Genomic DNA, 13,729 nt, shown 5'->3' on the forward strand with positions numbered 1-13,729 from the left:
TAAGATCTGAATGTACGTATCTTATCTATTGATAAATACTATTTTGTGAACAGAGGTTATCAACAATTGCGTTGTCAAATTAAGTTACATATATACAATTTCGTAGAAAAGGAGAATGGCCATGATGACCCTCTACCAACTATTCAAATCCCTTATCTCTAATCCATTCTTAGTGGCATAAGGCAGTGTCCTTTGCATCCATGGAACTTTGCCTTCATTTGAAGCCATAAACTAACTGAAACATCCAACATGGGAAGCATTGCAAGCTTTCACTGACTCTTCGATGCATCACCTAGCAGGAGGAGTTCTATAAAAAGCCGGTAAGGTTCCCGGGAAGAATGTTTGCCTCACTCCTTCAGCCTTGATGATGGGAAATATGATACCTAATGCACACTGGAAGATATTAACTGGTAAGAATAACAGAACTCTAATCATGTCAACGTTCATCACTACAATAATGTTCACAGTTAGTGTAGAAAAAACCTCAACCCTTAATTTGTGAAATATGAAATAGAGCAATTTTCCATGAACGATGGACTATGATGCAGCAGCATGATCAAATAATTGCACAACTGTTTACTCATTCAAGCAGCTAGGAGATAAGAAAAACATGCTACAATGAACCATGTCATGTAAGTTGGTAGTAGGGTCAGCTACATCATATCTAGAAGGGGGTTAAATTACTTGGCAACAAAAGCCACATTCCATGATTGCAACACCAAAGAAAAGTAACGAGGAACTCACCAAAATTAATCTAACTCCAATCCACATTCGTTTGAACGAGGAACTCACCAAAATTAATCTAACTCCAATCCACATGCTGTGAATATTAAAGATCCTAACTAAGTTTACTGTCCGATTACTACCATAATGGTTTCCAACAAATCATGACCACCACAAATTTTTTCAAACAAACATCATTCATCATGTAAAAGACATTCTATTTGGACCAATTCACAAGAAAAGATGTGTAAAATCTGATTTCCCTTGAATAACGTAAAGCCAATTTACAAGCTCACCTTGCGCAAGGTGTAAAAGGATTCAAGATATCTGCACAGTGAGGCTGCATCATTTAAGTCACAGAGTGGCTTAAGAAGATCTTGTAGCACAACAATATCAGAGAGTGCCACTGTCATTCCTCCACCAGTCAAAGGATGACGCATGTTGAAAGCATCACCCATTAACAAAGCTCCAGGGGTAGGACGAGGATCAGCTGGCATGCTACCGTTAGGCATGGTTCTAATATTTCCTCTATTAATTGCAGATACGAAAGCATCATGAAGCTCAGGAGGAATCTGGACAAAAGAAAAAGAACATAAGACACCAAGGAAGATGAAGGCAGAAGTTAAATATTTGGGTTGCTACTTCATTTGAGGCAAGGCAAGTAAAGTTGTGAAGTTATAGACTACAAGAGATGACACATCAACAGTGTCTAACAGATACCTGGGGAGTCACCATAGTCTTCAGATAGTCAGCCATTTCGCCATTACTTATGGGATGAACTTTGTGACCAGGTATATCGACTAAGCAGCGAATCTCAGTGCTGCTAATAGGATAAAATAAGATAGGGGAAGGATCAGCTAGAATAACATGTCCATAATTTTGAAATGGGAGTTGACAATTCTCGAGTATTAAACCTACAAAACAAGAGGGAACTTCTACCTGGCAAGTGACCAATAGAATTGAATATTACTCTATTAGCAAAATCAAGCAATATCGTGCAAAACTGACAAAATCCTCTGGAGTCTATAAGCATAAGCATGCTATCTGACCACAGTATAAATGAAAAGTAGTATTTTGTCTTTAAACTTATTTACAAGAAAATTCAACCTTGGGGTGGCAGAGAGAGTGACGCAGATTAGAGAAACAGCCATCACAAACAATTGTGAGGGGAGCATAAGCTTTGAACTCTTGGCGATCTTTAGTTTTGTAATGGACCCCTATAATGGTTTTATTATCATCTTCAAGAAGAGAAGTTGCAATGCCTTGCTCCATTTGTACACTGAGTAGTAAATAAAGCATATAAATCAGGCAAAAAGAATACTGCAAAAACAGCAATTTAATGGAAAATTAACGAGCTTTCAGCTTATTTTGGAGCCAATCAAACACTTCTAATAATTAAATAAAAAATTACAATAGAGGAAGAGGGATTACTTGGGGAGAGCAGCAGCTTTTTCTCTCAACCTCTGTATAAACCGCCCATTATGAAAGCTCTTACCAGTCACATCAGCATGAAACTTTTGCAAGGGATAAGGAAGATTAGTACTCTCCCCATCCTTGAAAAGAACATATCCCAACACCCTTTGTGCATCAATTTGCTCCACGCAATCTGACACAAAAGAATATATGCAGCACATTTCAAAACATTAACTTTAAAAAAAAATTGTATCTGACAGCAAGCTTAACTTCATCCACCATTGAGCTTATCCCAATGTTAGTGGCAAAACAGCATCAAGCCTTTTCCCACCAGGTGGAGTCAGGTATATGGATCAAATAACACCATAATTCTTAGTCACATATTAAGTTCAAAGATGGATATTTTACCCCTATATATCTCCTAATGATTGAAGGAAGATATTTTTCTATCTCTCTATCTCTAAAGATTGGATTATTCATCATTTGGTCAACCCTTCCTAGCAATGCTTCTATGGGTCTTCTCCATATTTTCCTAAACCAACTAACATGAGATTCTATTATCTTTTCTGCAATAGAAGCTATGTAGAATACATAATAAAATAAACTCCTATGAGAAACAAACGATAGCCTTGAAAACAATATCAATTTATCATGAAAACAATATTAATACTAATACACAGTTCTATATCCTTTTTCCCTTTACAAGGGCCTACAAAATGATGGTTAGCAATGCTCCGTTGTAGTGAATGTCGGCTGGTGAAATGATGACATGAGTGCAAATCAAGTGTAGCGAGGATGAATGTGTTAAAATGGATGAGTAGATATACAGACAAAAAAATTGAATCCAAGAGAAAGTTAGAGTAGCACTTATTGAATAGAGAACTAAGTGTTGCTTAAGATTGTCAGGTCAAGCCAAAAGATCAACAGCTATCCCAATGAGGTAAGTGGATCAAATGATAGATAGTCAGAGAGATGGAGGAAGACCAAAGTATGCATCAAGAGAAACCATTCTAAGGACCTAACTCTAGATTGTTTAACTGAAACTTTGCATCCTCATAGAGTTGAATGACATTGATTGGTCCATATAGACCACATCACCTAGAAAGATAAGGGTTGAGGTTGGTGATTGAGAGTCTAATGGATTGATTCTCATAGAAAACAGCTAGTAGAAAACAGAATAAACTGAATATATAACAGAAGAGTAAAGGGGATGGGCACATAAATTTCTCCAAACAAGATATTAGTTACCTAGCAAAATGTATCAGATATTTGGATATCTATATGATCAGAAAAAGAGACCATCTCCAACCTTAGCCCCAGAATAATCTAGCATGCGATTGAATTCGATATATACCTTGTAATCCCAGTTCAATTAGCTTCAGGTACCCTCCTGGCTGGAGAAGTTCGCCAACAATTCTGTCTGGCTCTCTCAAGTCTCTCTCAATAACATGGACACGTCTTCCATCCTTCAAAAAATTGAATACATGCATGCTTATTGAGGATCTTGATGGTAACCAATCCAAACATTATTCATTTATCATGTGGTTCTAATCTAGTTCCTTAGAAGTAAAAGCAAGAGAAGAAACCATACCATTGATTGAACTGTAATAGACAATCCATATTCATAACACAGATACCATATTCTAACATTCAAATTAGAATTCATTTTTTGTCTATTTCAAGCCTAATATTTTACATGTAGACATTACCAACTATAGCTATATAATAGTTTCAAAAAAAAAATAGCTATATAATATTACGGGTACATAAAGTGTTGCAAATTGACATCATTATAGTGGTTCTGGTTCTAGCTTGTGCACAAACATGATTACAAACAGAAAATGCTACCTTCATTAAATTCAACAAAGCAGTTTAATTGTGTCAACATATTGCAACCAATCTATCCATTTGTGATTAATATAAATTGACATCTCCCTTACCTTGGCAAGGGTGTGAGCAAGAGCAGAACCAGTTACCCCGGCGCCGACAATGATGACGTCGTAGGCGCCGCCGGAGCATTTGACTGTCGTGTTGCGACGGCGGAAGGCAATTGTGGTTGTGAGAACCGACGGTGGGATGGGGAGGTGGTAATCGAAATTGAATGCCCAGTGACACGTGGTTTTTTGGACTGGAGAAGATGAGGCAAATGCCGTAGCCATCAATGAACAATTTTGTGGGATTGAACCAGCAAGAGCCAAGAGGTGATTGTTGATGAAATCGGTGAAGAAATTTATTGGTAAGAGCATCAGCAACAAAGAAATTTGTGACATGTGATCTGAATTAACTGTTGTAAAAAATGAAGTTTCTCCACGTCGCAAACAACTTTGTTCCAAAGTTTATTTCGAGAAACTTTGCTCTTCTAAATTTAATGATTAAAAAATAAAAAAAAACAAATAAAAAAGCAAATAAATAGGTAACTGGATTTACAAGAAAGTAGTGGGAAGTATATTGTGGGGTCCATTTAAGAAATTTTTTAGAATTTTTTGGTTGGAGTAAAAAGTGAGTAGAATTTATTAAAGTCGTTTAAATGACGTGACATTACCAAAATTTAAATTAGAAACTCTAATGAGTTTATTAGATAATGAAGTTCTAAGGATCTGTAGATGTGGAGACCCATCTTGAGACATGTAGAAAGTTCCACATCGAGAAAATGGTCAAACTGATTACAAGCATCCCTTATAAAATTCAGGTTTGTTCTGGTTGCTATTTACCTGTGAATGGGATTAATCAGTGAAGTTATTTCTATAATTCTTTAGAAGTGCTAGAAATTTCTCTACCTGATTTTTGGCCACGACATCACTCTTCTATCCCTAGTTCTAGTTTCAAATATTTCTTTCATATCCCTATTCTTATGGTCAATGGGTTGGAAAATTTCCATTTTTAATGCACACCCAATATTTACTTTAGATTATATAGACAACCCGTTTTACTAGGGATTTGACAATTTTTTACAAGCTGCACCTTTTCACAAAGGTTTTCCAATTCCTTTTTGTGACCGCAGAAATATAAGACTAAGTGGAATGATACCTGGTGGTACTGTTAATCTTGAGATGAATTATTGAAAATTTGCTTCACTTTTCAACCCTACAATTCTAAGTATGAAAATTATAAAATTTTAATCATTTGCGAGAAGTATGATGCTGCATTACGTTTACAAGTTCTGTCTCTTCAAATCAAACTTATGCAGAAGATTAATTGGAAGTTAATTTCTGATTCGAAGTTCTAAATTTATTCCTCCTTATTGTTTCAAACTACATACATTACTGCTGATCAAGAGATAAAGAAAAAGATGAAAATCTCTCTGGATGTCAAACAAGAAAATCTGGTGCTTAGGGAAGCTACAAAATTAAATCTGTTGAAGCATAATTTGCAGAAGCTCAGGGTGTTCATTATGAAGGACAATGAACTCCCTCCTATTGCAGAACCTGAACCTCCTATTGGTTTGTTTGTTTGTTTTCCTTGTATTGTTGAGGAAGTCACAACTCATGCGTGCTGACTGCTGAGAGAGGGAGTTTCCTATTGTTAATTCCACTCATCACTTAGTTTTGTAGTATATTTTTTTACTAGATGTTGTTACTCTTTTCTCTTCATTTATCGTTTGGTTTTGATCCCCAATGAAAAGCATGATGGGAGAACACATTTATGGGTAATAGTAGCACAAGGAAAGATCCTTACATTGGAAAAGGAGACAAAGTAGTGAGAAGTTTTTGGTTATAAAAAATGGACGTGTTTGTTCTTTATTAACATGCTTGAAGTTGAATGAACTCAAACACTATCTTACTTGTTTTGGACCTAAAATGTAGAGACAGGTTCCTTACTATCCCAAGGATGAATATGTTGAGTTGGATGAGGGGACATACAAAACAAAATTTAAGGTATCCAAGAGAAAATTGGACTAGCACTTATTGACCAGACTGCAAAATGTTTCTCAAGATTGTTACTGAAGTATGTGTCTGTCCAGTAATGATGATTAAGTCCCACATCGTCCAGGTGAAGCAAAATTTTGCAGAAGCTCATGGTGTTCATTCTGAAGGACAAGCTTATGGTCTTGATGAGGAAGCTTTTTTAATGTCTTCCACTTATGTGTCTCCATGAGTCGAAACCAATCGCATCAATTAATTGAATAGCATGATATATATCTGCTGCAAATGCTCTGTTATGCCATTTTTTCAAATGGATCTAGCACTATCACCAACAGTGATTGTTTGAATGTTTTAAAGCCCATAGTACTTGCTTGCTTTTGTTTGACTTCCATCCTTAAATTTAACAAAGCAACCTTATGCAAAATTGGATCATCATTTTGTTAAATGTTGGTCTTCTCACATTATTTTTCGACCGTTTTGATTACCAAGAGATAAATTAAAGCACACCTCTTGTGAAATGATATTGTAGATGGGAGAACAGAGAACTCATTGATTGATCCATGTAGACAACATCTCCTAGCAAGATAAGATAGACAATAACATGGACATGTCTTCCATCCTTCAAAAATTTCAATACACACATGCTCATGGAGGATCTTCATGGTAATTAACCAATCCAAACATGGTTCATTTATCTTGATGGTAACCAATCCAAAATTCAAAGCCAAAGAGTGAACAGTTATTAATTGATAATCCAAATCACCAAGCTGTAATTGACATCTCAACTATACTATTCTTCCATGATATTCCTTGACAAGGGTGTGGGTCAGAGCAGAACCAGTTCCCCGGCACCGTCAATGATGACATCATTGGCACCGCCGGAGCATTTGAGTGTCGTGTTGCGACAACAGAAGGCGATTGCCGTTATGAGAACCGACGGTGGGATGGGGAGGTGGTTGCGGAAAAGGAGAGGAGGATGCAGATTGTTGTATCCGAAATTGAAAGTCCAGTGGCAAGTGGCAGATTCTTGAGACATGCAGTGAGATAGTGGTGATATCAAAAGGTTCCACATCGAGAAGATGGTCAGACTGATGACAAGCATGACTTATAAATTTCAGGTGTGTTGTCCCGTTGCTTCACTCACCTACATGGGATAGTTAATTAATTGTAGGTATCCTGGTGTCCTGTAGTAATTTTTAATAAACTTTAGAATTTTGTCGTTCTAAAGGTTAGAAATTTCTCTACGGGATCCATGATCCCTTACATTAATTCACCATCCCTAATTCTAGTTCCAATTTTTTCGTTCAAGCTGTGTGGAGCTATTTTTAGGAATCTCTTTTTCTTGCGTACAACAAGTCACAAGATGGGGACTAGAGATGTGGCCCTAACAACTGCTTTGGTTAGATCTGTTAGATTCATTCAAGTACATCCAATTTTGCTCTCTTTTGTGGTTAATATGATTATAGATATTTTTCCAGAATCAAACTACATATTACAAATTGTAGATAACATTATGAAAAAGTGAGATGTTTACTTCCTCCATTCGTTCTCAGTTATGGTACAATTTACCTACAAATTTCTAGACACATTGGACAGGGATTTTCCCATAGAAATATGAGTGTCATGAGTAAGATCTGAATGTACGTACCTATTGATAAATACTATTTTGAGAACCAGAGGTTATAAACAACTCCGTTGTGGAATTACATTACATAAATTACATTACAACAATGTCATGTGCATTCATCGTACTTTGCCTTAGTTTGAAGCCATAAACTAACTGAAAAAACATCCAGTATGGGAGGCATTGCAAGTGTTCACCCACTCCTCGTTGCATCACCTAGCAGGAGGACTTCTATGAAAAGCCGGAAAAGTTCCCGGGAAAAAACATCCAGTGTGGATTGATTTCTGATATTTTTACATAACCAAACTTTATATTATAAATTGGGGTAGGCTAAATCACTCATTAATCCATATTCCTAGTTGGAGTAATCACATTTAAAATTAATATGATGAAAAATGTTAAATTTGCTCAGACGGGCCAGTGTTAAAGGGCATAGTTGTGTCTCTATATACTTAAAACATTTGTGATTGTAAAATTGGATAAAAATAGAAATTGATTAATGTTTGTGTGCAAATATTAAAATTACTTTTCGCTTTAAAATACACAGAGAAATAATTGATTTTTTTAAAGGTTAACAAAAATAATATAAAGAAATATTCAGATTCTTCCGCTTTTTTTTGTTTTTTTAATTCTGCTTTTTTATAAATAATATACATGTACATTGATCCCTGCTATTGACTATCGGTTTCCAAGTAGAACATTGTTCCGATCGATCCAATGTGGCAAACTGGGAATGTTCCATTGACATTTCCATTCTCATTCACATCTTCTGTTAATGGATGATGCTAACACCAACATGGAATCACTTATCACCTGTACCTTAGCGTCGATGATGAAATTCTGGATTGAATTTCACTGGCTTGGTTGAGATATGATTGATTGGTTCTAACCGTATAAATAACGACTCTGCAAAACATTTACTCCTTTGTCTCAATCATACTTTATGGTTGCAGACAGAACAAGTAAGAGCAGATTACCAAGGAAAATAATAAGACATAATCACTGAATCATGTTAATGCTACCAATCTATCAACAAGTATATATGGCAAGCTCCATTATTAAATTCAACACAGCAACCTTTTGCATTATTGTGCCATCAACTGCTGTAGATGCTACCAATCAATCTAATATTCGAAATCTAAAGCACAAGCTATAATTGACATCTCAAATTTACTATTCTTCCATGATATACCTATTTAGTACTCTCTCTTCCAACACTAAACTAAAATTACCTTGGCAAGGGTGTGGGTGAGAGCAGAACCAGTTATGCCGGTGCCGCCAGAGCATTTGACTGTACGTCGGAAGGTGATGGCTGTTGTGAGAACTGAGAACCGACGATGGGATCCATCTTGAGACATGTAGTTAGTTAGTTGGATATAGCGGTGCCAAAAGGTACCACGTCAAGAACATACTAAAAATAATGACAAGCATGACTTATAAAATTCAGTTGTGTGTTCCAAGTCTTCATTCACGTGAATGGGATAGTTTAATAATTTCAGCAGTCCAAGATCAAGATCAGGTCAAAGTGATTTTTATTAAACTTTAGAATAGAATTGTTCTAAAGGTTAGAAATTTCTCTACCTGGTCTGGCCTATGAAATTATTCTTCTATCCCTAGTTCTAGTTCAAATTTTTTCTTACGTGATCTTATGGTCAATGGTTAGGGAATTTTCATTTTTAATGCATAGCGCCTGACAAAATTATTCATACAAATACATATGAATACAATTCTTTATATTATCGTTTTATATTGCAGTACCCAATATTTACCTTACATTATCTAGGCAACCCCTTAATGTGTGAAGGCCCAATTCTTAATTAATATTATCGTTTTATTTTATGTTGTATGAAGGCTTGCGTCATGTGTGAGATTTGGGCCACCGGAAGGTGGTGTGCTTCTCTGATTGTGCTGAGATGGTTGCGGCTATCACAGGCCCCAAGATATGAATTAGTTTTGGCATAGAGATGTGATTCTCCAGGTGCGAGCTCCTTCGTCATAATTGGCGTGCGCTATCTCCCTCGCGAGAAGAATATGGTGGCGGATGTGTTAGCTAAGTTTGCAACTAGGAATACTTGTAGCTGACGGGGTTTGGCGTTTGCCACGTCGATGGTTGTATCCCTGCTTTTTGTCATGTTCTAGCTTAATTTGTTTTATCTTCCATTTCCATTTGTAACAAAAAAAAAAAAAAAAAAAACTAGGAATTTGTCAAAGCTTTTACATGTATGATTCAAATTCACCTTGCGAAGAATTTTCTCAGCTTTTTCATCCCGAAACTTTCAACCAAAACCTCCCTCATGTACAACACCAATTCCAAATTGTCATTTGAAAAGGATGTTTTCGTAATACGATAGGACTGCACCTTTAAAGAAATATAGAAACAAGGGTTATCTCCTAAAGTGTTTTGTAAGATGCTGGTCTTTTCTCATTATTTATTATTTTGACCTCTAAGGCAAAGCATCTGCTAATGCTATTTCGGCCATTGTTGATAGGGGGAGCCATCGATGAGGTGCAGCACAGTGGAAAATCCCAGATCGAAATAAAAAGGCAGAGTAGTAAGGAGCTTCGGTGTGGCAAATCCCACATCGAAAAATAGGGCTGAAGTGGGAATTCAACAAATCAAACATTCAACCTTTTGCAATAATGTCATCATTGAAGGGTTCTCCAGATTGAAGCTGATTTGTCCTGGTCCTAGCTAGTACTATCCACCTTGTATGCATGGCATGGTTGTGTTAAATGATGAACAAGAATTATGTTTATGTGACACCTAGCCTGGTGCAAGCATTTCTTTTCTTCACTCATCATCAACTGTGCTTATTGCAAGAAAAATAAGCACTTAAGATGTCTTGTAAGAACTTAAGATTAGGTAGGATATACATGCAATGACCGCTAGCTCTGGAGCAAGCATTTCTTTTCTTCACTTATCATCACCTGTGCTCATTCCGAAGGACATGTCCCTCCTATTGTCGAACCTGAATCTCCTATTGGTTAGTTAGTTTTCCTTGTAATGATGATCATTAACGCAAAGCTGGGAAAACACATTTATGAGAGTAGTAGCATGCACAGGGATGATCCCACATCGGAAAAGGAAAGAAATGGAAGAAATGAAAGTGTCCAGCAGTGAAAAGAGCTCACTCTCAACTCTAGTGATCAAGCCAATAGAATGCACCAATCAGAAGAGGCAATGATAATAACATGAGGCAAAATCAAGAGGCAAAATCAAGTGTAGCGAGGATGAATATGTTGAGTTGGTGGAGTAGACATACAAAGCAAAAATTGAAGGAATTCAAGAAAAACTTGGACTCAAAGTCTATATAGTAACGTTGTGATTTCAAAAAGTACTACATCAAATAAATAGACAAAGTAGCGAGGAGGTTTGGAGCTGTATTTCTATACATATTGTGATGTCCCACATCGGTGATTGAAAAGAAGGCACTGAGTTGCTATTGTTACAAAGCAATAGTGTTTGTTGTTGCCTCATATCCATTTTCTACTCTATTTAATTTTACCATCCTCTATCATTGAAAAAATGATTAACACAATCTGTATAATTTATGGATTGTGTTAGTCATTTCTTCTATGATATTTGTGAGACTTTGTTTCCGTAAATTACATTGTATCCAAAAAAAGTTACAAGTATGTATTACTTCATACTTGTATAAAAAAGTTGTTGGATGGGTAATGGCCCCCTCCATAACTTGTATAAAATTTGTTTTTGTCTAATGGTTGAGGCGATGTTCGCTGGGATGGGTGGCTGCGGCCCGTGTCTGCAGCGATTTTCCGATGATGTTCTGTTTCCTGAGTCAGTTTCTGCAGGAAGTTGTGAGGACGGTGGTGTGTTGCGCGTGAGTGATGACGTATTGTTCCCGGAGATGGCTTCCAAGTCTGGCCTTGATGCGAGTGCGCCCTTGGTTGTCGTTGTTGCCAGCGCTTCTGATGATGGAGGGTCGCAATTGGTGGAGAACGAAGAGGCAGGGTGGGCGCGGGCTCACAGTTTCCAATTTTTGGCAAATAATGATAATTTATTAGCTTTTAATTTGGTGGTATCTCCTAGACTTGAAATCAGGAATTGTTTGTTTTATTTTAAGATGGGGTTTTTGAATTTTAAATTGTCATTAGTTGCCCCCATTGGTTCTAGGAGCAACTTTTTGCCATGTTTTAATGACTATTTGTTGCAGCTCTCTGGATTTTGCTATGCGGCTTTTCATGTGAAGTCCACCTCTGTTTTTGCGGATGACGGCTTGTTGGCTACTAGGGAAGGTGCTAGGGAAGGTAATGATGATCCGATCTCCTCAGCTTTTGATGTTGGTTCTTTGAGTTTTGATGGGTTTGGCTCTTTTCGTCCAACGCTTTCTCGCTTTGAGGTTGGTGCGTGTTTTGTGAGCGGCGGAGATCTTGTTAGAGGCGTTATAATTTGTTCGGATGCTTATTCTATTTCTGTGAGGGAGGAGGTTGCCTATGAGGCTGGTGATGTTGACTTTGTTGATGATCCCGCTCTGGATTTCTCCCCTCCGAGGACTCGCCCTCGTGGTCGGCCCAAGAAAACTAAAGAGGCGAAGATCACCTTGGGAAGTTCTCGGCGATCTAGGGGTCGCCCTCGTAAATATGAGAGGTTGACTATCGATATTGCGCCGGCGCCGCCTAGTCCGCCTTCCCCTTCAGGTCCTTATTTCACGCGAGCAAAGAAGGCTTGGTGTCTGGCGCAGTTTGCAGGCATGTCGTTCCCTGGTAGTGATGACGATGCCATTCGAGGGTTGACCGAAGTTATTAAAGAGAATTTTCCTTCTATGTGTTAGGTTGTTGGTGTTTTTATCTTCTGGTTTGTTGTTTCTTTCTCTTGGTTAGTTTGGTTGTTTTTCCCATCTTTTGGGTTGTACCCTTTCGATTTATTGATTAATAAAATCTCTTTTTGCTCTAAAAAAATAAGATAAAAATGGAAATTGATTTGTGTGTGAAAATATAAAAATTAATTCCTCTTATGTTCTTTTTTAAAATTCTGTTGTTTATTGTTCCCTGCTATTGATTATCAGTTTCCAAGTAGAAAGTTGTTCGAAGAATGATTCAACATTCTGTTGATATGTCCATTATCATTCACATCCTCTATTGATGTGCTAACACCAACATGGAATCACTATGCCCTAGCGTGGATGATGAAAGTCTGGACTGAATTTCACTAGCTTGGAGCTCTTTTAGAGTGCTGGCTCATGATAGAGTTGAGAGTTCACCATCCACATTTCGAATAAAATACAAGTCATTTGTACATTATTTATAGTTTTTAAGTGATGGCTAATGAGAGTTGGGAGTTCAACATCCACTTTGGGCATAAAGCATAAGTGATTTGGATATTATCCACATATATTCACCACAAAACTTTAAAGCAATGATGAGTGAGTTCTTACACTTAAAAGTCCCCTACCATTGCTATTTTGTAACACCCCGATTTCGGTGGTGCCACTTTAGTGACTTTAAATCAATAGTGCGGAAAATGCGTAAATATTTTTTTTTCGTTTTCTTTTCAAATATAAGACTTAACATAATGAAGACTCAACCCAAATATAATAAACATAAAGTGATTGGAGATAGTGCCCGCAGGCGAATAAGTTCATCCCATGGTCAGAGCCATGAGTTTTATGAATACAGTTTTCAAGAAGATAAGTCAGCCCCAAATGGGAAATGACAATCAGAGTTGTGAAAACAATCCCCCCATATAATACACTCCTAACATCGACCCTCATCCGATCATGCATGAAGTCCGGGTCCACGTCGAAGGCTCAGTAGCAGTCATTGTGCTCAGGATCCTATTCGAACGACGAACCATCTTGAATCAGCGGTTGGACGTCTGGCAGCAGGCCGACCGCCCAAACACAACCATACACACAAAGCCAAGGCGCTAGGGTCAACTCACGGAATATAATAGATAATACAAGCAACATGTGATGAATAAAGGGGTATATATATATATAGGTTGTATATAGACATATAAGTTCTGTATCGTCTACCCTAAGGTATATACATAACATGTTATCAGATTTCTAATAACAATTCAATATTCAATATCTCAACAGTTCAATAAGTTATATCTCGAAAACTCGATAAACAATATATCAAC

The 13,729-nt window shown here is 37.1% G+C and overlaps 2 protein-coding genes across 3 annotated transcripts; one reads left to right on the forward strand and one right to left on the reverse strand.

The window, feature by feature from the left end:
* LOC130725235 (squalene epoxidase 3-like) lies at window positions 1-4,443 on the reverse strand. Of its 2 annotated transcripts, none has more exons than XM_057576482.1 (7): window positions 4,077-4,443; window positions 3,491-3,602; window positions 2,155-2,329; window positions 1,831-2,002; window positions 1,444-1,662; window positions 1,020-1,295; window positions 1-383 (listed from the first exon to the last, which is right to left on the reverse strand). In XM_057576482.1, the coding sequence occupies exons 1-7, from the start codon at window positions 4,404-4,406 to the stop codon at window positions 348-350; spliced, it is 1,320 nt and encodes a 439-aa protein (XP_057432465.1). In that variant the 5' UTR covers window positions 4,407-4,443; the 3' UTR covers window positions 1-347. The 2 variants fall into 2 exon arrangements, with proteins under 2 accessions (XP_057432465.1, XP_057432464.1); XM_057576481.1 differs by having other exon boundaries at window positions 1-393; window positions 4,077-4,436.
* Window positions 4,444-10,102: 5,659 nt separating this feature from the next.
* Window positions 10,103-12,526, forward strand: LOC130724001 (uncharacterized). Its single transcript, XM_057575158.1, has 2 exons — window positions 10,103-11,663; window positions 11,799-12,526. The coding sequence occupies exons 1-2, from the start codon at window positions 11,295-11,297 to the stop codon at window positions 12,414-12,416; spliced, it is 987 nt and encodes a 328-aa protein (XP_057431141.1). The 5' UTR covers window positions 10,103-11,294; the 3' UTR covers window positions 12,417-12,526.
* The last annotated feature ends 1,203 nt before the right edge of the window (window positions 12,527-13,729 follow it).

The sequence above is a fragment of the Lotus japonicus genome, chromosome 6, assembly GCF_012489685.1.
Source record: "Lotus japonicus ecotype B-129 chromosome 6, LjGifu_v1.2".
Classification (NCBI taxonomy): domain Eukaryota; kingdom Viridiplantae; phylum Streptophyta; class Magnoliopsida; order Fabales; family Fabaceae; genus Lotus; species Lotus japonicus.

What these genes read in the sequence shown, in the direction of transcription:
- LOC130724001 (XM_057575158.1), top strand. Translation starts at nt 11,295, where the DNA reads ATGGGTAATGGCCCCCTCCATAACTTGTATAAAATTTGTTTTTGTCTA. An exon ending in TATTAGCTTTTAATTTGGTG is followed by an intron (nt 11,664 to 11,798) that starts GTATCTCCTAGA and finishes TATTTGTTGCAG; the next exon opens with CTCTCTGGATTTTGCTATGC.
- LOC130725235 (XM_057576481.1), bottom strand. Translation starts at nt 4,406, where the DNA reads ATGTCACAAATTTCTTTGTTGCTGATGCTCTTACCAATAAATTTCTTC. An exon ending in AAAGCTGCTGCTCTCCCCAA is followed by an intron (nt 2,003 to 2,154) that starts GTAATCCCTCTT and finishes TTTACTACTCAG; the next exon opens with TGTACAAATGGAGCAAGGCA. An exon ending in ACTCTCTCTGCCACCCCAAG is followed by an intron (nt 1,663 to 1,830) that starts GTTGAATTTTCT and finishes GTCACTTGCCAG; the next exon opens with GTAGAAGTTCCCTCTTGTTT.